Source organism: Geotrypetes seraphini, chromosome 3 (assembly GCF_902459505.1).
Source record: "Geotrypetes seraphini chromosome 3, aGeoSer1.1, whole genome shotgun sequence".
NCBI lineage: Eukaryota > Metazoa > Chordata > Amphibia > Gymnophiona > Dermophiidae > Geotrypetes > Geotrypetes seraphini.
The window spans coordinates 307,540,851-307,566,312 of NC_047086.1; the positions used below are offsets into that span (position 1 = coordinate 307,540,851).

A 25,462-nucleotide genomic window follows, 5' to 3' on the forward strand; every position below is an offset into this window, starting at 1 on the left:
TTGCATTCTATTGGATGTGGGGTTTTTTTTGCTGTGTTGTATGTGTCATTGCTGGCATTTGTTGTTTGCCTCTTTTCTTCATAACTCTAATAAAGCTTTATTCAAAAAAAAAATAAATGCTGGGTAATAAGAATTACCAGAGAGTTGTCGAGATCTTAAGGTGATAAATGTTGGGTAAATAGAGGCATTTTAGCATTAGTTGGGTAGTTAGAAGCATATTAGAGTATATTAAGGGTATAGAGTAGGTAGGTGGGGTTTGGGTAGGAACTGGTCGTGTTAGATAGGTATTATGTATTTTTTGAAGAGTAGGGTTTTAGTATCTTTCTTGAAGGTTTTGTAGTCTGTGGTTGATGACAACAGAATGGTGATTTGTCTGTCCAGTTTAGCTGCTTTGGTGGCTATTAGGTTGTCATATAGTTTTTTTCGTTTGACATTTTTGGATGGTGGGTATGTGAAAAGTGAGTGGGTTCTCCTGTGCTTGGATGAGGAGGTTTGAATTAGTCGGTTATTCCAGTAGGTTGGACTTTCTCCGTTAATAGCTTTGAATAGTAGGCAGTGGAATTTGAAGTGTACTCTTGCATGTATTGGGAGCCAGTGTGAGTCATGGTATGCTTCTGTGATGTGGTCATATCTGCCTGCTGCCCCAGGATAACACCTATCATGGTAAGTAACTGTGTTTTTTCATCGTTTGGTGACTGGAGATGAGACTTGGGTCTATCACAGAGATCCTGAGTCCAAAATGGAGCCAATGCAATAGAAGCACAAGTCATCCCCCACCCCCAAAATGTTCAAGACAGAGAAATCTGCAGGCAAAGTCATGGCAGCTGTTTTCTGGGATCATGAAGGACTTTTGCTTCTGGAGTTCATGCCACACAAGACAACCATAACCGGGAAGATTACGTAAACACAATGATCGCTTTGCGGGAGGCAACCAAGGAGAAAAGATGAGGAAAACTCACAGCAGGCATGCTGTTTCTTTACGACAATGCATCTGTGCATGTCATGACAATCACATGCTGCCATCCGTTTTCAGCAGCTGAACCATCTATCCTACAATCCAGACCTGGCTCCCTCGAATTATTTCTTGTTCCAAGTTTTGAAGAAATCTCTCCGTGAGCAGCAGTTTTCAAGTGATGAAGATGTCAAGGAAGCTGTGACATCCTGGTTTGAAGGTCAAACAGAATAATTTTTTTTTCAAAAGGGTTAAAGTCATTCTAGGAAAAGTGTATGGAGCTATCAGGGGACTATATTGAAAAATATATATATTTTTTTAAACTTTTCTTTCCTACGGAAGTAAATAAATTATTGAACGCCCTTCATAGAATATTAGTTCCACAGAGGTATTAACAGAAATCTTAGGCTTTATGATACCATTGCAATATGGCAACAGTGATACCACCATGAAGCATAATGAATATCTACTTTCAAGAAAAAAGATTTACAACACTTTTTTTGACCCAACATGTCATCCCCCCACCCCACCCCCACCCCTACGGATTTGTTTAAAGGTAGACAAATATTAAATAGTAGCTGCTTTGAATAACATAGTAACCACAATAATCTATTTAATCACTTCCTAAATCTTTCAGTTTGAATATGTTTCCTACAAACTTTTCATTAAAAATGAACTGATTAGTACATACTGTACAATGCAATTCTCTGTTATTTGCATATTTGTAATCTACTTCTTTTGGAAATCCTAGATTCTATATTTGTTATTTGCAATATCAGACAGCACAAAATGTAACTGAATTCAAATGGTAGAATTAAGAGAAGACTTTTGGCTTTATTTACACATGCTGGATTGTGTTTGTAAGTAAAAGGAATTTTATCTGTGGACTTGCAACCTGGTTTAAAATTGACACAGAAAAGAAACCACTCGTGGAGATTTTCTGTCCTTACCTGCTCCCCGCCTCATCCCTTTGTGTTGCAAATAAAAGTAGACTGCTACCTGACTATTTAAATTATTAATTTCATTGCTGTCCTAGTAAGTCATTTGAAAAATGTCTACCTTAAACCTTTGTCTGTGTTCTGTAGTACATTTTTCCATTGGTTTCTTTCTAACCCCCTCCCTTCCCATCCTGTTCATACATTTTCTCTCCCTTATAATGATCTCTCCTTCTGCAAGTGTCACTTCTTTCTCTACTACTGGTATCCATCTTTCTCTGTACCAGTTTCTGGACCATCTGCTCAGTCTCCCTTCTAATTTCTCTGCTAGTGGCATAGCTAAACAGCCAATTTTGGGCATACATCTCTTGTTCCCTTACTTCCCCCCCCCCCCAGCCTGTGCATCAGGCTTTCCTTTTCGACCCCCCCCCCCTTTCAGCCTGTGTAGTATCTGTCCTTCTCTTTCCATCCCCCCAACCCATGCAGCATTTGCTTCTTTTCAGTCGCTGGTAGCAATTCCTACATGCTATCAAAGGCTGACTAGAAGCCTTCCCTCTAAAACAAAACACATCAGAGGGAAGGCTTTCAGGTCAGCTGTGGCTGCTGGGTGGGCAGGCCTGAGGCTAGACTGGGTAGGCTCGGCCTGCCCCATGGCTATGTCACTTCTCTCTGCTGCTCTTAAGTATTTTTAATCACTTTCATCTTTGCTACCTTTGCTAGTCATCTTTTATTTTACTCAGCCTTTCCTGGAAATTTTTCTTCCCTTTCCAAGTCCCCATTGTAAACCTTTCAACTCCCCCCATCCCTTATTTTATGGCTACATGACATTTCTTCAGCTCTAATCTGACAGGCTTTTGTGCTGCAGAATAGCAGGAAATGGAGCAGCACTATAGGAGATTTCAGAACAAATCACAGCACAGCATAGAGTGAAAATATGGCCAAAGAACCTTTTTTTTTTTTTCTTCCTTCTCTTGCCTAAGCACCGACTGGGTCTGTGGATGTTTCTTGTCTCCTTTTCTCTACTAAGGGTTGATTGTCCTCTACAGAGGTTTCTTTTTCTTTTTACCTGAGGGCCAGTCATTTCATATGAGAGAGGAGAACATCAGCTTCAGTAGGGCCAGTTAGTGTTTGGCTTTCATTCATGCAAAGCTGCCCTGCCAACTCTCTTCTAAAGTAGTTTATGGTCCCAAGCTACAACATTATTTAAATTAGTATAATTAAATGAGTTGCTGTAAATTATATGCTAAATTATATGCTAAATTATGCAGAAGCTGTTGCCCAGAAAAATCCACTTACACAGGCAACAACCCCCTTGTCTTAGTAGGGGAATTCGGACTGAGGTGTGAAGGGAGAGAGAAAAGACACACCAGGTACACACAACACAGATCATACAATATACAGTAACTGAAGCTTCAGGGAGATTTCTATCTGATGCCTAAAGTGGCTTCTTTAAGAATGTCTCGCCCTAGATCACAGAACTGTTGCCTTTTATTGAGAAGTTGAAAGAAAAATAACAAGCAAAGGTCAAATCATTGGTATAGGTTACATATGTTACAGCTCAAAGTACACAGGATTCATGCCATATGATCATATGATTAGTAGGTAAATGGCACATTACATAAACAAACCACATTACACATATAAATCACATAGTCAGAATTTTGTCACCAAACCTTTTACCTTCTGGCAGGGACCAGATCAGTATTTAGACCACCCAGCAGGCTAGAACATTTATTCTGTCGCTGCGCATTAAAAAAGAATCAGAGAAAGTTCCACTTATTTCATGGGTTACTAGTGGTTGACCAGTGACTAGCTCATGAGGAGTCAGACCTTTTCTAGTCCATTGGGTAGAATTATGGAGTACCATGAGGGCAAAGGGTAAACACTGAACCCAATCTTTTCCCCACTCAGACGTGAGGACACATAATTGTTGCTTAATTAAAGCATTAACTCTCTCTACTTGACCAGAGCTTTGGGGATGGTATGGCAAATGTAGTTGCCACTTTAGCCCAAATTTTTGCTCCAAATTCTCCCAAAGGGACGACACAAAGGCAGGACCTTGATCTGAAGCTGTTACTAGAGGTATCTCCCAGGTTGGGAAGAAGTGGGACATCAATTTCTTAATAGTGGTAAGAGCTGTACAATTGATGGTAGCGTAGGCCTCAACCCACCCAGAAAATCTACAAACTGCAACAAGCAAGTACCTAAGTCCCCCTTTTGCCATAGGCAATTCTGTATAATCCAGCTGTATGTACAGGAAAGGCCCCCAGGGTTTGGGAAGCTGGGCCTCTTCTGGCCTATATAACTGCCCTTTCTTTCCAGCTAACCAACAGGGGTGACATGCTTTTGCCACAGCAGCTGCATGTTCAGAAAATTGCAGGTGGAACCATACAAAAGAGAATGTTCTTATCATGGAGGAAACATTTGGATGAGTACCTGAATGAAAATAAACAGCAAGAGGATAAAGCAACTTATTAGGACAAACAATTAATTCTACCTTTTTCCATAGACCTGTGGCTGTAGGAGCAGCCCCCCAACCTGCCCATATGGTGCATTGACAGGGATCTGCTTGGGTAATTCTATAATATCCTAAGCTAGTCATTTACATTTGTGTAAGTAATGAGTATAAATGTTTAGAATACTAGCATTTATGCATGCATATGTGTTTATACACATTTAAATGTAAGTATGGTACCTAAGTGCTATTCTGCAATCATCCACTTAATTTACAAAGTCTATATTTGCAAGGGAGGAGCACATAGGCACTGGCAAGTTAGATACAAAGCATTGATAGAGAAAGCTAAAAAAGAATATGAAGAGAAGCGTGCCAAAGAGGCAAAAACTCTTAGTAACAATTTTTTAGGTACATCAGAAGCAGAAAAACCTGTGAGGGAATCTGTGGGACTGTTGGATGATCAAGGAACAAAAGGGGCGTTCAGGGAGGATAAGGCCATAGTGGAGAGACAGTGAATTCTTTGCTTTGGTCTTTACGGAAGATGATGTAAGAGATCTACCTGGTGAATCTGGAAGATGTACTAAGCCAAACTGACAAGTTAAAGTGAGAAATCACTTGGACCAGATGGTATACATCCCAGGCTCAAACATAAAATTGCTGACCTGCTGTTAGTGATCTGTAACCTGTCACTAAAATTATCTGTAGTACCTAAAGATTAGAGGGTGGCTAATGTTGTGCTGATTTTTTTTAAAAGGGTTCCAAGGGAGATCCAGGAGATTACAAACTGGTAAGCCTGAATTCAATGCGGGGCAAAAAAGTGGAAAAAATTATAAAAATAAAATTGTGGAACACATAGACAAACATGATTTAATGGGACAGAGACATCATGGGTTCAGCCAAGTGAGATCTTGTCTTACCAATTTGCTTGACCTAAACTATGATCTGGAATACTCTTCCTTTACACTTAAAAATGGAAAAAAAACTTAAAAAATTTTAAAAGCAACTTAAAGTGCTTTCTTTTTAAAGATGCTTTTAATTGATCAACTATGTTTTAGCAATTAACCTATTCTTGTTTTTTACATTTATTTTCCCAATTCCCTTTTGAGTTTACCTTAAATGTTTCTCACATTTTCTATATCGATTGTATTTCTCCCCTTCTTCCTATTTGTGTCCAGAGGCTTTTCGGTCCGTTTTACCTAGTACGTATTTGTAGTCAGTCTTGTAGTTTTTTATAGAAATGTATGTTTTATTGTTAAATTTTTGTTTAAATGTTAATTTTAAATCTTGTTCAACGCTTTGTAGTTTCGAAAAAGCGTTCAATCAAAAACCTGAATAAACAATAAACCTTAAGCTTATATACCACATCTTCTCTATAAATATAGAGCTTGACACGGTTTACAAAAATTAAAACGTGGATCATTTGAGCCAGTTGATGTAGTGTATCTAGATTTTCAGAAACCTTTAGATAAAGCTCCTCATGAGAGGCTCCTGAGAAAATTAAAGGGTCATGGGGAGGCAATGTTCAATTGTGGATTAAGAATTGGTTATCAGACAGGAAACAAAGGGTAGGGTTAAATGGCCATTTTTCTCAATGGAGGAAGGTAAATAGTGGTGTGCCGTAGGGATCTATGCGGGGACCAGTTCTATTTAACGTTTTTATAAATTATCTGGAAATTGTGAGTGAGATGACTAAATTTGCAGATGACACTAAACTGTTCAAAGTTGTTAAAATGCATGCGGACTGTGAAAAACTGCAGGAAGACCTTAGTAAATTGAAAAACTGGGCATCCAAATGGCAGATGAAATTTAATGTGGACGAATGCAAAGTGATGTGCATTAGGAAGAATAATCCAAATCATAGTTACCAGATGCTAAGGTCCATCTTGGAGTTTGGTGCTCAAGAAAAAGATGATAAAGGGAATGGAACTCCTCTTATATGATAAGAACATAAGAACATAAGCGTTGCCTCTGCCGGGTCAGACCAGGGGTCCATCGTGCCCGGCAATCCGCTCCCGCGGCGGCCCCCCAGGTCCATGACCTGAAAGTGTTCCCTACCTAACCTAAAATATCCATACCCTATTCGCTCAATGTCCTGTAAGGTAAACCTCTATCTGTACCCTGTTATCCCCTTCGCTTCCAGGAAGTCATCCAGTCCCTTTTTGAACCCCAGAATTGTACTCTGTCCTATCACCTCTCCGGGAAGCGCGTTCCAGGTGTCCACCACCCTCTGAGTGAAGAAGAACCTCCTTGCATTCGTTATGAATCTGTCTCCTCTCAGTTTTTCTGAATGACCTCTTGTTTTAGTTGTCCCTGCTAGTCTAAAGAATCTGTCCCTCTCCACCTTCTCTATGCCTTTCATGATTTTATAAGTTTCTATCATGTCCCCTCAGTCTCCGCTTCTCCAGGGTAAAGGAGAAGCGGATGATGAAAGACTAAAGAGGTTAGGGATCTTCAGATTGGAAAAGAGACGAGTGAGGGGAGATCTGATTGAAGTCTACAAAATCCTGAGTGAGGTTGAATGGGTGCAAATGGATAAAATTTTTACTGCATTAAGATTTACAAAGACTAGGAGCACCTAACGAAGTTATGGAGTAATACTTTTAAAACCAATAGGAGAAAATATTTTTTCACTTGGAGAATAGTTAAGCTCTGGAATGTGTTGTCAGAAGATGTGGTAAGAGCGGTTAATGTAACCCCCCGCCCTCTTTTTCTTCTTTCTCTTTCTTCTGTTTTCTGCCTTGGGGTGTTCAGCGGGGAAGGAAGTGGGGGGAAATAGGTTCTTGTGATATTGATCTCCAGGGCCCATAAGAGTCCAGGGCCCTGGTATAGATGTGATTGTAGTGTTGTTGTGCAGTTTTTATTAGGGATGGCTGCGCACCAGTAGCATTCTTTATTTTGTAAAACTGATGATCATTTATCATTTGATGTGTTAATACTTTGTTTCTGGTTTGATTCTCTATTGTTCAGTTGACCAATTTCTGTATTGTATGTTTTCAACCATCATCAATAAAATAGTTTAACTCTTAAAGAAAAAAAGGGTTTGGACAGGTTCCTGGAGGAAAAGTCCATTGCTGCTGTTGAGACAGACATGGGAAAAGCCACTGCTTGCCCTGGATCGGTGGCATGGAATGCTGCTAATATTTGTTTTTTTGCCAGGTACTTGTGACTTGGCTTGGCTTCTGTGAAGACAGGATACTGGGCTAGACGGACCATTGGTCTGACTCAGTAAGGTTATTCTTATGTTGTTTTACTTGCTAGATTAAAGGACAGCACATGGAGTATAGTAAGTGCAAGCCTGTTAAAGTATTAAGTGAATTTCAGTTTGAAATTTCTCTGTTATATTTGTCCTGGACTCACTTCACATGCAAAGTAAAAAGGAAATTCCTGCAACTTCAGCCATGGGGGATTGTCAAAGGGCAATTTTACTGAGAGTTTATCTTTGAAAATTGGATCGCATATACCCAGATACAAAGCACTTACAGACCCACAAACATTGCAGTTACAAAATTGCTTTCAAAACGATCATTTGCTCTAGGAATAGTGATATGGTGCCTTTACAGCTACATGCTTTATTGCAGGCGCTGTTATACTACTTGGAAGAACCAATATGTTTCGTTTCAATCATCCTAAGGAGGCCGCTAAATTGAGGGAAAAGCGAAAGGTAATCTAGAATTATAGGGGTTTTGAAAATCCTATATCACTTTTTAACATTTCATCATATATCTAAAAATATTGGGGTTGGTTTTCAAATAAAGTTGTACATTTTCTGGTGGCCAGTAAAAAAAAATAAAAAAAAATTATTCACTTTGACCCTCTTTTACTAAGCCGCAGTAGAGGTTTCTACCGTGACTTGGAGTGTTAAATGCTCTGATGCTCATGGGAATTCTATGAGTGTCTGAGCAGCGTCAGAGCATTTAGCGCTCTGGGCTATGATAGAAACCTCTGCCCTATCTTAGTAAAAGAGGGGGGGGGGGGGGTACTGTGAGCAATTCTATCACATGTTGCCATTTTTCTGTGGACTGCAAACCTATTCTATAAGAACAGTCATATGTGTTCTTATAGAATACTAGCTTAAAAACCAGCATTGACATGCTTAAAACTAGGTGTACATATTTATGCCAGGTGTATGGCTGTTGTAATAAGATGGGCCTAAATGCAGCATTTACACACACAACTTAATTTTCCATAAGCTGCCCATGTAAATGTCTGCCATGCCTATGACTCACCCATGCCTCTTTCCTGTGAATGCCCTGTTGCAATTTATGAGCTAGGCCATTTTGTGTGTAACTACAGAATACTGATTAGGTGCACTACTGCCATTTATGTGTACATGTACCTTTAAACATGCAAATGACAGAATTCCATAAATTTAAGCACAAATGGTGCTTAAATGTAAGGCATCTGTTAATGGAATGATGAGAATGTAAAGGAAATTTTACAACTAGTTGCCTTGGTTGCGAGTGCAAATGGTCTCTTCTTTCTGGGCTTACATTATAAAGATACATATGTGCCTATATGTCTTTATAAAATTGCCGCTAAAAGCTGCAGTAATCACAGCTGAAGTGAAGCCATTTGGACATTTACACCAGCTTCAAAGCAGGTATAAATGTTCATGATATACAATACATACAAATTTTATATTTTATAAAATACATAATTATAACTGCTGACCTCCCAAACACAGTCTCCAAAAACACCTACTCTAGAGTTTCCTAAAAATTATATGCATTTTTGTTACCATATATATTTGTACCTAGGGCGATGGCAATTTTATGCCTGGTATTTTATGCAAGTATATATCCTTATACTCCTGAAAATGCTCTTATATAAAAATGCCCTCTAAACAGATAGCATGATCTGTGTAATGGAGAGGTGGAGAGTAATTGGAATGCAAAATTATCCATATAATGCTGAAGTTGAGCTGCTATATGGCTATTGTAGGTCTTGGCAACAAATTCTTGTTCTGTTGTTGGATTCTGTGCTGTTGTTTGGGTTTGTGAACACATACTAACCCTTTCACTGTATGCATTATTTGTGGTAAGTCTATATGGGGGAAGGTAGTAGGCTTGAAAAACTGTTTCATCTGGATGCATAGCCATTTACCAGAAAATGAAGTCGCAAGTGACTTGGCACATTTCCTGTTCTACACATGGCATATCACTGCCCCTGTTTTCCAAACTAACAAACTCAGAATCGATCAAACTAGAATATGGCATCCCACAAAGATCTATTCTATCTCCCCTACTTTTCAATATCTTCACCTCTCCTCTTCATACAATAGCACAATCAATTGGTTTCACAGTATACAGTTAGGCCGATGATATCCAGTTAATTCACCCTATAGACCCGAATGATCCTCAGGATATTCTAAATATCAACAATAAACTAAATACGATCACTGAATGGCTAACTGAAAATATGCTCTTTCTCAACTCAGATAAATCAAATGGAATTCTTTTCTCTCCCACCAGAAATAAAACTCTCATTTCCCCTATCTATCTTAAATCCATCCCTCTTCAATTTACAAATAGTACTAAAGTTCTAGGTGTAATCACTGACGATGAACTATCCTTCCATCAACAGATAAATGCAGTGGTCAAGAAAAGCTTCTACAAATTAAGAATAATTCGATCAATGATGAGCTTACTAGAACCTTCTTCCCTCAATATTCTATTACACTCTCTGGTAATCTCTAAAATTAATTATTGTACCGTATTTTCGCGGATATAACGCGCACCATTGTAAAACGCGCACAGGGGTATAGCGCGCAGAAATCACGATGATATGTACAAAAACTTTTCTATACCGCGCTCAGGCATATAACGCGCATGCTGCCCGACTCTCCTCTGGCCACCCCGACTCTCCTTTCGCTCTCCCCGACTCTCCTCTGGCCACCCCGACTCTCCTTTCGCCCTCCCCGACTCTCATCTGGTTGCCCCGACTCACCCTGACTTTCGGTGCACAGCCCCGACTCTCCTCTGGTTGCCCCGACTCACCCTGACTTTCGGTGCACTGCCCCGACTCTCCTCTGGTTGCCCCGACTCACCGTTCACCCGCCCTGACTTTCGGTGCACTGCCCCGCCTCTCCGTGCCTGTCCCCCTTGAAGTCCTGTCCCCCCTTGAAGGTCTGCCTGTCCCCCCTTGAAGTCCTGTCCCCCTTGAAGGTCTGCCTGTCCCCCTTGAAGATCTGCCTGTCCCCCCTTGAAGTCCTGTCCCCATCCTGAAAGCCTGATGCCCCCCCTCGACGTCCGATTCTTCTCCCCCCTCGGCAGGACCACTCGCACCCCCACCCCGAAGGACCGCCGACACCCCGACAATATTGGGCCAGGAGGGAGCCCAAATCCTCCTGGCCACGGCGACCCCCTAACCCCACCCCGCACTACATTACGGGCAGGAGGGATCCCAGGCCCTCCTGCCCTCGACGCAAACCCCCCTCCCCCCCAGCCGCCCCGTGACCCCCCTGGCCGACCCCCACGACCCCCCCACCCCCCTTCCCCGTACCTTTGGAAGTTGGCCGGACAGACGGGAGCCAAACCCGCCTGTCCGGCAGGCAGCCAACGAAGGAATGAGGCCGGATTGGCCCATCCGTCCTAAAGCTCCGCCTACTGGTGGGGCCTAAGGCGCGTGGGCCAATCAGAATAGGCCCTGGAGCCTTAGGTCCCACCTGGGGGCGCGGCCTGAGACACATGGTCGGGTTTGGCCCATGTGCCTCAGGCCGCGCCCCCAGGTGGGACCTAAGGCTCCAGGGCCTATTCTGATTGGCCCACGCACCTTAGGCCCCACCAGTAGGCGGAGCTTTAGGACGGATGGGCCAATCCGGCCTCATTCCTTCGTTGGCTGCCTGCCGGACAGGCGGGTTTGGCTCCCGTCTGTCCGGCCAACTTCCAAAGGTACGGGGAAGGGGGGTGGGGGGGTCGTGGGGGTTGGCCAGGGGGGTCGCGGGTCGGCTGGGGGGGCGGTCGGAGGTTCTTGGGAGGGGGCGGTCGTTGGAGGGAGGGGGGTTTGCGTCGAGGGCAGGAGGGCCTGGGATCCCTCCTGCCCGTAATGTAGTGCGGGGTGGGGTTAGGGGGTCGCCGTGGCCAGGAGGGTTTGGGCTCCCTTCTGGCCCAACTACACAAAGTACGGGGAAGGCGGGTGGGGGTGTCGTGGGGGTCGGCCAGGGGGGTCGCGGGTCGGCTGGGGGACGGGCGGAGGTTCTTGGGGGGGGGGCGGTCGTTGGGGGGAGGGGGTTTGCGTCGAGGGCAGGAGGGCCTGGGATCCCTCCTGCCCGTAATGTAGTGCGGGGTGGGGTTAGGGGGTCGCCGTGGCCAGGAGGGTTTGGGCTCCCTCCTGGCCCGATATTGTTGGGGAGTCGGCGGTCCTTCGGGGTGAGGGTGCGAGTGGTCCTGCCGGGGGGGGGGATGTATCGGACGTCGGGGAGTCGGCCGGGCAAGAGGGCTTGGGCTCCCTCTTGCTCCGATCGTGGATGCGGGTGCGGGTGGGAGCGCGTGCGAGCGGTCGTTCGGGGTGGGGGTGCGAGCGGTCCTGCTGGGGGGGTGAATCGGGCGTCGGGCGGGGTGGGAACTATCTTTAAAAACTTTTGTATACCGCGCTCAGGCATATAACGCGCGAGGGGTATGCGCGGTACGTAAAATCACGTATAACGCGCGCGTTATATCCGCGAAAATACGGTAATTCCCTATATCAGGGCATAGCTCAAAAAGAAATAAGAAGACTTCAAATCATCCAAAATACAGGAGTTAAATTAATATATAACACAAAAAATTTTGATCATATCACTCCCCTGCTTATAAAATCACATTGGCTTCTGATCAATCATCAAATCATATATAAAATTTCACTACTCATCTACAAAACAAGATTAACACAAATCCTAGGATTCATAGACAGACTCTTATTCCACATTGCCCTACTAGAAGTCTAAGAATCAGCAACCAGAACCTCCTGGTTGTCCCCTCCCCACGGCATTTATACTATGACACCACAAGGGAAAAAATATTTTTGGTTACCGCACCAACAATATGGAATTCCCTAATCCCTTCCCTCTCACCTTCGAGAAGAGATACCATTAGATAATTTTAAGAATAACTTAAAGACCTTTCTTTTTAAAGATGCATATGATAAATAGGCTACAAGATCGTACATAGAAAGAAGAGCATATCCCCTTCCTAAATGTACCGACCTTTTACGTTCTCTCGTTCCTATCATAAAATTGTACTTCCCCCTTTTCCAATTTGTATCATTTAAGTCTACAAAGTCTTGTCATTTGATGTCTTCCCTTTGGTTTTAATAATTTTTTATATTTTTTATATTGTACACCACTTTGACAATTTATTTTAAGCGGTATATCAAATTTTAAATAAATTTGAGAAACTTGAGTTTTGTATTTTATGTTAACATTTTGAGTGCTTATTGAAAGCTGTTTTTTTCAAGATTATGTATGTGTTTAGTCAATCATATCACATAAGTAAAATCTATTACATACTTAGAAATGTCAGTAAATGAAAAGGTCAGAACACTGAGGCAAACATTGAAAGAATTTGTTCAATTAATATTTGGCGTTATCCAAACAAAAAAACTAAATTTAACAATTTATCTTCAATCTTTGACAGATTTTTGACTAAGCAGGTTATTACTTAGTGACACTTTTTACCTAGGCAAGTATTACTTAATATCTACGCTACTGAATATTGCCCTCTTTAAATACTGAAAGATTTCAGCATGAATAAGTGCATTAATTTAGCATTATAGAAAGTGCAATGGAAGACTTTTTTTTCTGTTTGTTTGTTTGATACACTGTTCTGCAGAAACTAAAATAAAGAATGTTTCTGGTTTCCTTCCATAAACACTGAGAATCTTACCTCCTCTCTAAGGTGCCGTATTGCTTAATTCATGTAGTATGAAAATAGTTTTCTGCCATAATTTTGAAGAAGTGAGAATCGAACTTTCGTATACTTTCAAATTTGGCTTTAAATCATTCAGTACAGATTGAAGTACAGTACTTTCTCCAAGGACAAAGAGTCATTATATTCTCAAATATGGATGACATCATCCACGAAATCTGGTGTGGACTATGTCAAGTGTAGTATCACTTCAATTCTTTGTGGCAGTGCCCCCACCACGCACATGTAGGTGCCTTTCAGCCTGATGTCAAATGTAGGACCCTAAGTCTTTGGTTTTCCACAGAACTGAGAAGCTGTGTTTTCAGTCTCTCAGCTTGTCAAAACTTTTGATGTTTTGTGCCTAACTGGTACTTTTTTCATTTATTTTCTTCATAGATTTTTGGTTTTTATTGTTTCCTTTATTTTCTCAAGCCTTTTTTCTTGCCCAGAGAGCATCAAAGATTTCTGGGATACTTTTACTCAAGCTCCCCAGGCCATCAAGCACTTTGACATCATGTCAACTATTTTCCCCTCCATGTCCAAGAGGGTGCAGTATGCTTGATGCAATAGGACCATTTCAGGTTTAGACCCCTATAATTAGTATATTTAGTGTCTGAGCCCTGAGCATTGGGACATCCATTGATCTCTTCTTGCCTATGCAGAAGAGATCACATAGAGCCCAGAGAATACATAAAGAATATAAGAATTGCCATACTGGGACAGACCGAAGGTCCATCAAGCCCAGTATCCTGTTTCCAACAGGGACTAACCCTGGTCCCAAGCACCAAGCTAGATCCCAAGTAGCAAAATAGATTTTATGCAGACCCTTCCTCCTGGAGCATGTCCAAACCTTTTTTAAAACCAGCTATGTCAATTACTGTTACATCCTCTGGCAATACGTTCCAGAGCATAACTATTCTCTGAATGAAAAAAATATTTCTCCTATTGTTTAAAAATATTTCCCTCTAATTTCATTGCGTGTCCTCTAGTCTATGCAATTTTTAATGGAGTAAAAAATCAATTCACTTGTTTGTACCTATTCTATACCCTTCAGGATTTTGTAGACTTCAGTCATATCTTCCCTCAGCTATCTCTTTTCCAAGTTGAAGAGCCCTAACCTCTTTAGTCTTTCCTCATACAAGAGGATTTCCATCCCCTTTATCATTTCGATCTCTTTACTAAGCTGCACTAAAAAGTAGCCAACACTATTACTTGCGCGAGGCTTTCCTGCATGCTGAAACCACTTTTAGCAGAGCTATAAAATGGCACGTTCCTTTTTCTCCATTAAAGCCATGCTCTAATTTCTCCATTAGCACAGGTGCCTCCCACCACCACCCATTATGTAGACAGCAAGATCTCCCATGCTAACCTCATGCTAATTGGTCAGTATGCAGTGATTTACTTGTTCTAACCAATTAGCACAGGGCCAGCCTACTTCCTGTCTCGAAACACATGGGTAGCATGTGCTGAACACAAAACTACTATGGGATGACTGAGCATTCCTTGTAGTAGTGCATTTAACCTGCTGTCCGCGGTTTAGTAAAAGAGTCGTTTAATTTTATTATCTTCTGGAAAATTTTGTGCTGCATTGTTGAATAGACTATTTCATAGATCTGACTAGTTAAAATTTTATTATTTCTAACCCAAAATAATAATCATTCTTATTTTTATTTTTCACCATATTGCTTAATTTTTATTTTCCATACACACACCTCTTTAAAAAATATATATAATAAAGTGCTCAGAAAATGGCTACCACATAGCGCTTTTGATCATTTTTCAACAGATTTGTGAAACAGCACCCATCTTCAGTCATTGCACTATTCAAAGACCAGTTCTATTAATATCTTAGTCACAACATTTGTGAAGAGAAAATTGTGCACTTATCTGTTTCAAAGTTGATTTCTCATTTCGGTTGTTGATGAAGCCTAGCAAGGCAAAACAGGGATCCCAGTTGGGCATGTGGTAGCACGAAGGTGAACATTAGCACTTTGAAGATTTTTGCAGCACTGTTTGAAAGACATTGTGATTATTATACATCCCTTTGAAGGGAAATGAGAATTCAACTTTGAAACAGATGTGCACAGTTTTCTCTTCATAGACGTGACTAAGATATTAATAGAACTGGCCTTTGAATAGTGCGATGATTGAAAATGGGTGCAGACACCATTACAATCTTGCCTATTCCATGAAAAGCTTCATCATCTTCTTATAGAAAATATTCAGCTGCTCTAGTCACTCATATTACTATTCTACTAAGCATTGTTTTAACCAACCCACTGCATCAACTTCCAGGTCCTTTTTCAAAGCATCAAAAGCATCAGAAATCACGGGCTCAGTCCCAGTCAAAACATCAGAAATCCTTTTGACTTTTTCCTAGAGAGCAGAGCCAATATCACCTTTCCTCTATAACATAGAAACATAGAAATAGACGGCAGATAAGGGCCACGGCCCATCAAGTCTGCCCACTCCAGTGACCCTCCCTATCTATCTTTGCGGATAGATCCCACATGTCTATCCCATCTGGCCTTAAAATCTGGCACACTGCTGGCCTCAATAACCTGAAGTGGAAGACTATTCCAGCGATCAACCACCCTTTCAGTGAAGAAGAACTTCCTAGTGTCACTGTGCAGTTTCCCGCCCCTGATTTTCCACGAATGCCCCCTTGTTGCCGTGGGACCCTTGAAGAAGATGTCTTCTTCCACCTCAATGCGGCCCGTGAGATACTTGAATGTCTCGATCATATCTCACCTCTCTCGACGTTCCTCGAGTGAGTAGAGCTGCAATTTCCCTAACCGCTCCTCGTACGGGAGCTCCTTGAGTCCCGAGACCATTCTGGTGGCCATTCTCTGGACTGATTCCAGTCTTAGCACATCCTTGCGGTAATGCGGCCTCCAGAATTGCACACAGTACTCCAGGTGCGGTCTCACCATGGATCTATACAGTGGCATAATGACTTCAGGTTTACGGCTGACGAAACTCCTGCGTATGCAATCTATGATTTGCCTTGCTTTGGATGAATCTTGCTCCACTTGGTTTGCAGCCTTCATGTCTTCCCTGACAATCACCCCTAAGTCTCTTTCTGTTTCAGTTCTTGTCAGAATCTCGCCATTTAGGGTGTAAATCTTGCATGGATTTTGGCTTCCCAGGTGCATGACTTTGCATTTTTTGGCATTGAAGCTGAGTTGCCAGGACCTAGACCAGTGCTCCAGCAGAAGTAAGTCATGCACCATATCATCTGCCATTGCTTTTTTGTCTGTTGTGCTTTTGCTCACTACATTGCTCAGTTTGGCATCATTGGCGCATAATGTTATTCTACCTCGGAGCCCTTCTTTCAAGTCTCTTATGTAGATGTTGAACAAGATCAGGCCCAGGACGGAGCCTTGTGGCACTCCACTTATCACCTCTGACATTTCAGAGGGGGTGCCATTCACCACCACCCTCTGATGCCTACCCCCAAACACAAGGCCCGCGGGCCGATTCCAGCCTGCCTAACCTTTTTATGTGGCCCGCAGCAATCTCCCGAACTTCCCTTTCTCAGAGCCCAGCGTGTCCTTCCTCTCGCACCAGTCCGACGTCACCGTCATGCGGAAAGTCTGCCGGCTTCAGCAGCGATTCAGCGGTGTTTTCCATGGCTCCCCCTCCTGCCTTACTTTCACTGCAGTCCACCCGGGCAGAAATAGGAAGTTGCACATCATTGGAGACAGACCATGACAGGCGAAAAGCAGGAGGGAGGAGCCACGTACAACACTGCCGAATTGCTGAGACTGGCAGACTCCTTGGCTTGGTGGCGACATCGGACCGGCACTGGAGGGAAAGGCAAGTTGTGCTGTGAGGAGAGGGGGATCGGCACTGGAGAGAAAGGCAAGCTGGGCTGTGAGGAGAGAGGGATCAGCACTGGAGGGAAAGGCATGCTGGGCTGTGAAGAGAGCGAGATGAAGGGAGAGAGGTTGGACCTGGGGTAGTGTGGAGAAAGAGGGAAAAAGATACTTGAAGGGAGAACCGTTGGGAAGAGAAAGGGAGAAATGGTCGACCTGGGGGGAGGGAAGGAGGCAGGCAGACAGGAGGAGAGATGGGATAGGGAGCAGTTGGAAAGATAAAAGTTGGATCTGGAGATGGAAAATTGATAGGTAGCTGAAAATGTAAAAAAGAGAAAGATGAGAAAGAGGACGAGATTTGAGTGGACAGAGGCAGAAAAGAAAAAAGGAGGAAAGGGAAAAATCAATATGTTGGAGACACGGGCTGGAGAAAGAGAGAAGAGGAGAAAAAAATGGACAGCAGACACTGGAAAGAGAATTAGAAGATAGACAAAATCAGAAAGAGAAACTGGGACTAAAACCAAAATGACCAGACAACAAAAGGTAGAAAAATAATTTGCTAGATTTGAAATGTGTATCCTGCAGGAGCTGGTGTTAGACAGCAAGCATGAACTAGGACCTAAAAGAGAGGAAAAGTCTTTTTATTTATTTTGTAGCCGGTGTGGGGTTGGAGAGGTTGTATCCCTATACTTCTACTAAGACTAACCCCTTCCTTTACTTGCACACCCAAACATTGATAAAACTCATAGTTGGTTTAATCCACCTTTTTATGGAGAACCCTTGTTGCAATTAAGTGACTATATCATGGAAAGTGGAATAATGGCATTGATGCAGAGATAAGCATACTTGATTCAGAAAGCATGTCTGCATCCAAGGTATTCATTGCAAGTTGTGTATGTGCTGTGTGTATACGTATGTATCTCATATATGAACACATGCATTTAGGCCATATTATATTTAATTTATGTGCACAGCTAACGTTCTTGCAATCGTTTTATAATCTACATGATAAACATAGAATATTTAGCTAGCATAGAAAAGCTTGGATAATTTTGATTTTTTTTAACTGTGGGCATCATTGTTTGGTTTAATACCAATTAGTATGGTTTATTTTTGCAGAGTGGATTGCTATCCTCCTTCAGTTTATCTATGACAGACCTTTCAAAATCTTGCGAGAACCTCTCAGCGGTAATGTTGTACAATCCAGGGTAAGGTATTTAAAATTGCTCTTTTCTTTTGGCCCAACCATACTTGGGTCAGTTTTCAGTTAATAAACTGAACGGCCTAATTATTAGCACCACCATATAACTTAATGCAGATATTTGGCACTACTAATATAATCAGTGGTGCTGTCTTTGTGGTTTTAAACTTGCTAAATTAAAATAAGCAAATATGTTATCTGGATTGTGGCTGAATATGAATTTATTTGGTTCATTCAATCAATTTTCAGCTCAATGCTATCTATTTAAAGGTTGAAAATCAATTTATAATTGTAAATTGCCTTGAACCTTTATAGGCGTAGAGCGATCTACAAATCCTAGATTAGATTACAGTCAAACCTCGGTTTGCCAGTAACGCGGTTTGCTAGTGTTTTGCAAGACGAGCAAAACACTCGAACAAACTTTAACTTGCAAACCGAGCGTTGACTCGATATGCAAGCCCCCACCCCGGGAACTGGCTTTGCTTCTCCCCTGAGGCCACACTAGCACCCCCGAACTTCAATAAAACGGCAGGATGGATGCCCACTCCTTCCTGCCATGAAGGCTCCCGCCCACCCACTTCACCCCCCCCCCAAAAAAAAAAAATAAATGGCAGGAGGGATGACAATCAAGCCTCAGTCAGGGACTTCCTTAGGATCCTTAGGAAGCAGCCCAAGGCATCTGAGCCAATCAGGGCCTAATGCCCCTCCTCGTGCATCACATGCAACCAGAGCAGGAGGTGTTTTAGGTACCTCCTATTCCTAATTTTGAGGTATGGGTACCAGGGCTGGGAGGGGGAGGTGGTACTGCAGTGGCAATAGGGAGTGGGCATCCCTCCTGCCGGTTTTTTTTGGGCGGAGCAAGCGGACGGGAGCCTTCGTAGCAGGAGGGAGTGAGCATCCCTCCTGCCTTTTTCTTCAGAGGGGTGGGAAGGAGGAGGGTTGAGGTAAGGTTTTTCCTGGCTGGAGGGTGTGGGATTCCCTACTACCATCTTTCTGGGGTTGGGGGAAAATGGTGGCTTAAGGGGGGGGGGGCGCACAATTGTCAGGGTTTGTTGGGGAGGGCCGTGGCAGCGGTGGGGAATTTTTTTTATGGGGTAGATATTTTGCATGTGTAATACAAGCAAAATATCTGTGCCAAGGGGAAAAAATCTGTGCCATGGGAAAAAAATGAAAAAACAAACAGGCAGATGTGTCAAAACACAGTTATCGACAAGTCTACAGCAATTGAGTTTTAGGATCGGTCAAACCCGATGCTAAATAGCCAAGCATTGTAAGTGAATCAATCACTTGGCTATTTTGCATGGGGCTTTACTGATCTGCATGGCTGGATCGGAAAATGGGCGATTGAGAGGAAAAACACTTGGTGGGCTGTTCTGTGAATCGGGTCGGTTAGCAGCAATTGTTGCTAAACCTGTGAAAACAGGTTTAGCGATGATCATTGACTTTAGCGAATCTAGGTCTTCAACACTCAAATGTAACCTAAATATCAAAATAAATTACTTGTCAAGTACTTGATCGCAGAATTTTTAGGATGATAGGGGAATAAAGGGCTAGCCCATCACATGTGTAATTTATGAAATGAGAAGAAATGTTCCTTCCAAATTACTTTTTGGTGGATTTGATAACAGAGAAATATTATGTAGCTTGATATAAACACAATTGTTTGTGGAACTTGCAAAAGATTAATGTTTCCATTAACTCACTACAGCATGCCTCTGCAGATTTTATTTAAAGCAGAAAATGCAAAACTCGTTTGTGATGTAAGTCTCTTATCTAGATTACTTATGGCATCCTGATAATTTGTTTTTAGATGTATTTTAACAGAAATATATTCCCTAACTGATGGAGGATATTACTGTTTACTGAAATGTTCTTTTGTAATCATTATGTTAATAAATCTGTCTAATGGAAATGTTTCATTTCAAAAGTGGGTGAACTAGTAGGACATTATATAATTAAAGTAGATTATTCATCTTTGTTTATCAGATGATTTGAGTTCTCCACATTTCAAAACAACATCTATCTGCACATATCTTTTTAAGGAAAACCTGAACTAGTCAACAGAGGAAACAGAAGTCTGGGCTTTAAAGTAGGTTGTAGTACCCAGATATCTAGCAATACTAGCAACTAGGGATAGCGACTATTATTTAGCATGTGGCATAAACATCACCAAAGTGGTGGAAGCATGCATATGCAATTATTTTTCAAGCCATAAAATAAGTAGACTCTTGTGAGCATAGCCTGCATCGTTTCATATGCGGTACCATCAATTCTGCTTGAGTACTTTTATTTTAGGTATGCTGGGGGAAGGAGGAAGGCCATAGAATTTTAAAGCTTAAATGTGTCAAGGAGCAATGTGTGAAGTGTGATGAAAAATAGGCAGTAGTGCTAAAAAAAATTATGTTCAATATTTCTGGAGAAGAACCACAAAGGATTGACATAGGTTCATATGAAAATGGTGTAGGTATTGTACTGTTTACAGAGGAGAATGTTTATGAACAATTGGCAAAGCCATGGGGCTGCATGAGAGAGTTCTCAGAGGTTCTAGTGCAGGGGTGTCAAATGCAGGCCCGCGAGCCAAATCTGGCCCACAGTGTAATTAGATTTGACCCGCGAGTAAATACCTTTTCTGTTCTTTCCCTCCCTCCATCCCATTGTCTACTATCTCTCTCCTGGCTTCCCGGTCTCAACTTCAAAGCTAATTACGGCAGCCTGCAGAGGATCACTGGTGCTGTAGTGATCCTTGCAGACTGCCGCCGGCCTCTGCAGCATGTTTCCTCTGCCACAGTCCCGTACATCAGAGGAGGGGTGGGACTACGGCAGAGGGAATGTGCTGTGGAGGCTGATGGAAGAATGCAGCTCCTGATTGGTAAGGCCTGACTTTAGTACAGGAAGAAGCGGATGGAGCATACAGCGAGTGATTTCCTTCACTCACCAGCGCTCCAGCTACCCTCTCCTGTCTCTCCAGCTGTCCTCTCCTAGTCAGCAGTTCACGGTCGGAAAATACCGCGAATGACCGGGACCACGATCTGCCGACCGTGAATTTGCGGGGGAGCACTGTACTATGTAATGTAATGTCCACAGTACAGGATGATAATGTAGGCTGATGTCCACAGTACAGGAGAGATAATGTAATGAGAAAATATAAGACAGTGGCCAAAGCTAGTAGTGAGTTGTTCAGCTGCATAAAAAAGCCTAACCAGCAGAGTAAAAGAGGCAATGGTGCCTTTGTATAGGTTGCTGGTGGGCCTTCATTTGGAATTGTTTGAGTTTTGGAGGCCATAATTTTGATAAGGATTAAAGGAAGCTAGAGGTGGATACAAATGAAAGCAACCAAAACAATGTTAGATCTGCACCAGAAGAAATATAAGATGAGACTTGAAGACCTAAATATGTATACCCTAGAGGAGAAGAGGGGCAAAAGAAATATGACACAAACATTTAAGTATTTGGAAAGTATGTAATGTACAAACCACTTTTCCCAGAGGAGGAAAAGTTGTAGAACTAGGGACATAAGGAGCTATATAGAGGTAGGCCTGCAAATTGGGTTTTTTTTTCTCCCTCCCCCCCCCCCCAACATACATAGAGAAAGGTTGATGGGGTCCCTGAAATGCTTTACATTACATTAGTGATTTCTATTCCGCCATTACTTTGCGGTTCATGGCGGATTACATAAGGAGTTATTTGGACATTTAGGAATACATAAGGAGTTATCTGGACATTTCCCGTGGTATTATGGAGTAGAGCGGGTTGCTTTTGGAGATTGAGATGATTCTTGCTGTGTTAGTTTCTTTAAGGATTTCTTGAATAGCAGATGTGGTGGTGACAAAATAGCTGTTGGGATTCATAATGAAGTGGTGTAAGCGCAGGATCCATGAATGGCAAGAGGGTAGCAATCAAACTTTGAGAGTTTCAGCTCAAAGCAGCAATTATTATTATTATTTTTTTTCATTTTTAAAAACACGAGTATAACCTGCAAAGAGCAGCAAATGCAATCCTGAATGAAGACTCGCATGGAGCAGCATTTCCATCCTTAATCATCTTACTGGGCAAACTAGATGAGCCATTTCAATCTTCATCCGCTATGCTATAATGCAATTTTGAAAGATAATTTTAATGCAAGACACAATTTCTCTTTTTTTTTCCTCCTTAGTAATATACCATTAATAGAGCCTTTGCTTTCCTGTGATTCTGTATCAAGAGTTTGTATTATCTAACCCTTGCTGTAAAACTGAGTAGTTCTTACTGTATGAGATAGATCAGGGGAAGGCAAGTGAGCACAAATGAATGAACAGGAGGAGAGTGTGAGATCTGTTTTTCATGTTTTCTCTCTCATCTTTTTTTTTTTTCCTACTGTCTCTTTTGCTGAGCTAACTTGCAATAGGAGGATGATTTGTTTTTGCATTAAAAGCTTCGGTATTGTCATATACACAAAATGTAATTCAAAGAGATTTTGCAACAGCTTAAAATCACAACCTAGCACATACATCAGCTAACAAAATTCCTATCACGCCGATAGCCCACACACTCAGAGCAAAGTTATTTATACATGACTTGTCCCATCCAAAAGTAGTGTACCAGAGGTGTAAAAATCCAAAGGAACTTGTAGGTGATAGGGGATGAGAAGCTGTTAAGCACAGACCATATGAATTGTTTTACCAGAGATAGAAACTTAACTGTAACAGGCTAAAGCATTAAAATTAGGGGCAGAGCTAATACTTTCAGTTTTAATTAAAAGTTTGGGCTAGATTCATAAACCTTCCCGAATTGGAACAATCTGTTTCCGATTCGGTCAGGTCCGACTGATTCACAAATCAATCGTTTGCAAATGGGGGTGATTGGAGGAACGCCCCCATTTGCGAGCAGGGAACAGGCTTACGGAGCAGGGACTGAGCATCCCTTCTGCTCCCAACATTTTGGTGCTGAGAGTGGATGAGCCATGCCAGGAAGGGGGCAAGGGCCCTGCCAGTCGTGGGGAGGGAGGGTGAGGGCCGTACTGGTCGGTGGGGGGGGGGGGGGGGAAAGGCCGTGCTGTAGCATTGGCAATGTGTTGGGTTTTTTTAAGCGCTTATGGCAGGAGGGAGTTGGCATCCCTCCTGCTTGGGGGGGTGTGTTTTCTTCAGGGAGGGGCATGTTTGTGTGTGGGGGGGGGTATATTTTTTGACAGGCCGGCCTGTCTTTTATTATTATTTTTTTTTTATGGGGTAGATATTTTGCATGTGTAACACATGCAAAATATCTGTGCCATGGAGAAAAATGAATAAAAAAGGCAGGCAGGCCTGTCAAAAAACTTGCAGACCTGTCGGTAACTCAATTACCGACAGGTCTGCAGCAGTCGGGTTTGCCAATAGTAAAATCCGATTCGAAATAGCCAAGCAATTGTTAGTGAATCAATCGCTTGGCTATTTTGCATGGGGTTTTGCTATTTTGCATGGGAGGGTCAGAATCGGATCGCTATAGGCGTTAGTGAATGGGTTGGAAGGAAATTTGGTTGCAAAGGGCTCGCAAACCAATCGGTACACAGTTTGCTTAGTGAATCTAGCCCAAAGTTTCTGTTTTTTGCGATAAGGAACAGGAAGAGTGCTTCTGACCTGAATTAGGTGTTAATTAAGGTACTTTGAGGAAGGTAGAATAACTGTAAAGGTCTCCAAGGCAATCTAATTACTTAGTTAACTTCAAAAGATCTGTTTATAGCAATTCTGCGATAACCCTATATAGAGCGGAATAGTCCCAGGTAACCTTTCCGAGCGGAGAAGAAAGGAAGACATATCTCTAGTATGTAAACATTATTTTGCTCTGTGCTGTGATAATTTTTGGGATAAAAGATAAATTGTTGGTTCTTTTATAAAGACAGATTCTGTTATGTCCCTTCAGTATGCTAGGTGTTCAATCCCTTCCCATAATCCATGAGTTTGCAGAAATCCAAACACTTTTCTGAGAACATGCTCCTTCCACCTCAGAGAGAGAATTAGAGGTCCCCTGTAGTATTGAATTTCTGCAGGTATTCCGTGCAGAAATTTTTTGGATTTGCTCTGCATCTTTTTCTTATTTTTTTGCTTAAAGTTCAAATTTATTTATAGTTTGATATTCCGACCATCACAAGTAGCTGGTCGGTTTACAATAATAAAAAAATAAGAGATTATTTAAAACATAAAAATTATATTTAAAAAAAGTTCATCTTTTTGGTGGCTTGAGTGCCTTGAGATCCCTATGCGGTGGTCCTCTGTTGGAGGAAAGGACGCAGTCCCACAGAGGCGGACTGCTGCTTCACAGAGAAACTTTGATGGATCTGTGGAGCCAGCCTGCTGTGTGTCACCCTTCCTGGACTCGGGGTCCATTCCCCTGGTAGCTTGCTTGCCCCTGACTGTGTCAGGGTTTAAGCGAAGGTTGAATGCATCCTAAGAAAAAAATCCTCTGGGTTTCGGGGCATAGGCTGTGTTTCCCGCCCCTGGTTGTGTGGAGAGGATCCATGAAACCCCTGAGGCACAGGACTAAGGGCTCCTTTTACTGAGCTGTGTTAGGGAATTTACGCGCAGAATAGCGCGCGCTAGATGCTAACCCCAGCATTGAGCTGGTGTTAGTTCTAGCCGCTTAGCGCGGGTTAGCACGCACTAATCTGCGTGCGCTAAAAATGCTAGCACACCTTAGTAAAAGGAGCCCTAAGAAACTAGGCCTAACTGGAAAATCAGGCCAAAAACAAAATGGATTTTAAAGACTTCATCTCTGACATACAAAACTGCATGACCTATTAACAGCATGCAGATAGCTGCTGTGGAAAATTCCAAGAACCACTGGTCACAAAAATAAACTACAGTAGGTCAGCATGACCTGCCCTGAGAAGATAGCCGCAGGGCGATGGCTAAGAATAACTAAGTACACAACACCCAGGAAGTACTGATAACCACAATATCCAAAAAGCAGAAGGGGAGGCCACCAGGGGAGGGAGAGGTCCATGTCCAGGAGGTGTTGACTTCACCACCAGGAACTAGTGCTGCCCGATTTAGGAAAAAAATTTTTGATTCGATTCAGCCTATTGAATCGATTTTTTGATTTGATTTGATTCACTTTTCCTGCCCAATTTTATAGCCTCTTTTATAGCCTCTTCACCCCCTTTGCCCTCTCCTACCCACACTGGTCCTGTGGTGCAAACAAAATAAACAAACAAAAAATGGCTCACGTTCGCAGTCCAACACCAGCTCTAGAAGGATACACATTAGAG

The 25,462-nt window shown here is 42.3% G+C and overlaps 1 protein-coding gene across 7 annotated transcripts in view; it reads left to right on the top strand.

Annotated features, from left to right (window-relative positions):
* KIF16B (kinesin family member 16B) overlaps nucleotides 1–25,462 on the top strand; it is a 309,438-nt gene that overhangs the window by 128,824 nt on the left and 155,152 nt on the right. For 4 of the 7 annotated variants that reach the window (XM_033936633.1, XM_033936634.1, XM_033936639.1 and 1 more), the window contains 3 exons: nucleotides 5,097–5,129; nucleotides 7,921–8,003; nucleotides 18,162–18,250. In XM_033936633.1, coding sequence (XP_033792524.1) covers nucleotides 5,097–5,129; nucleotides 7,921–8,003; nucleotides 18,162–18,250 — 205 coding nt within the window. The remainder of the gene's footprint in view (nucleotides 1–5,096; nucleotides 5,130–7,920; nucleotides 8,004–18,161; nucleotides 18,251–25,462) is intronic. The other 3 variants (XM_033936636.1, XM_033936637.1, XM_033936640.1) reach the window with 1 other exon arrangement.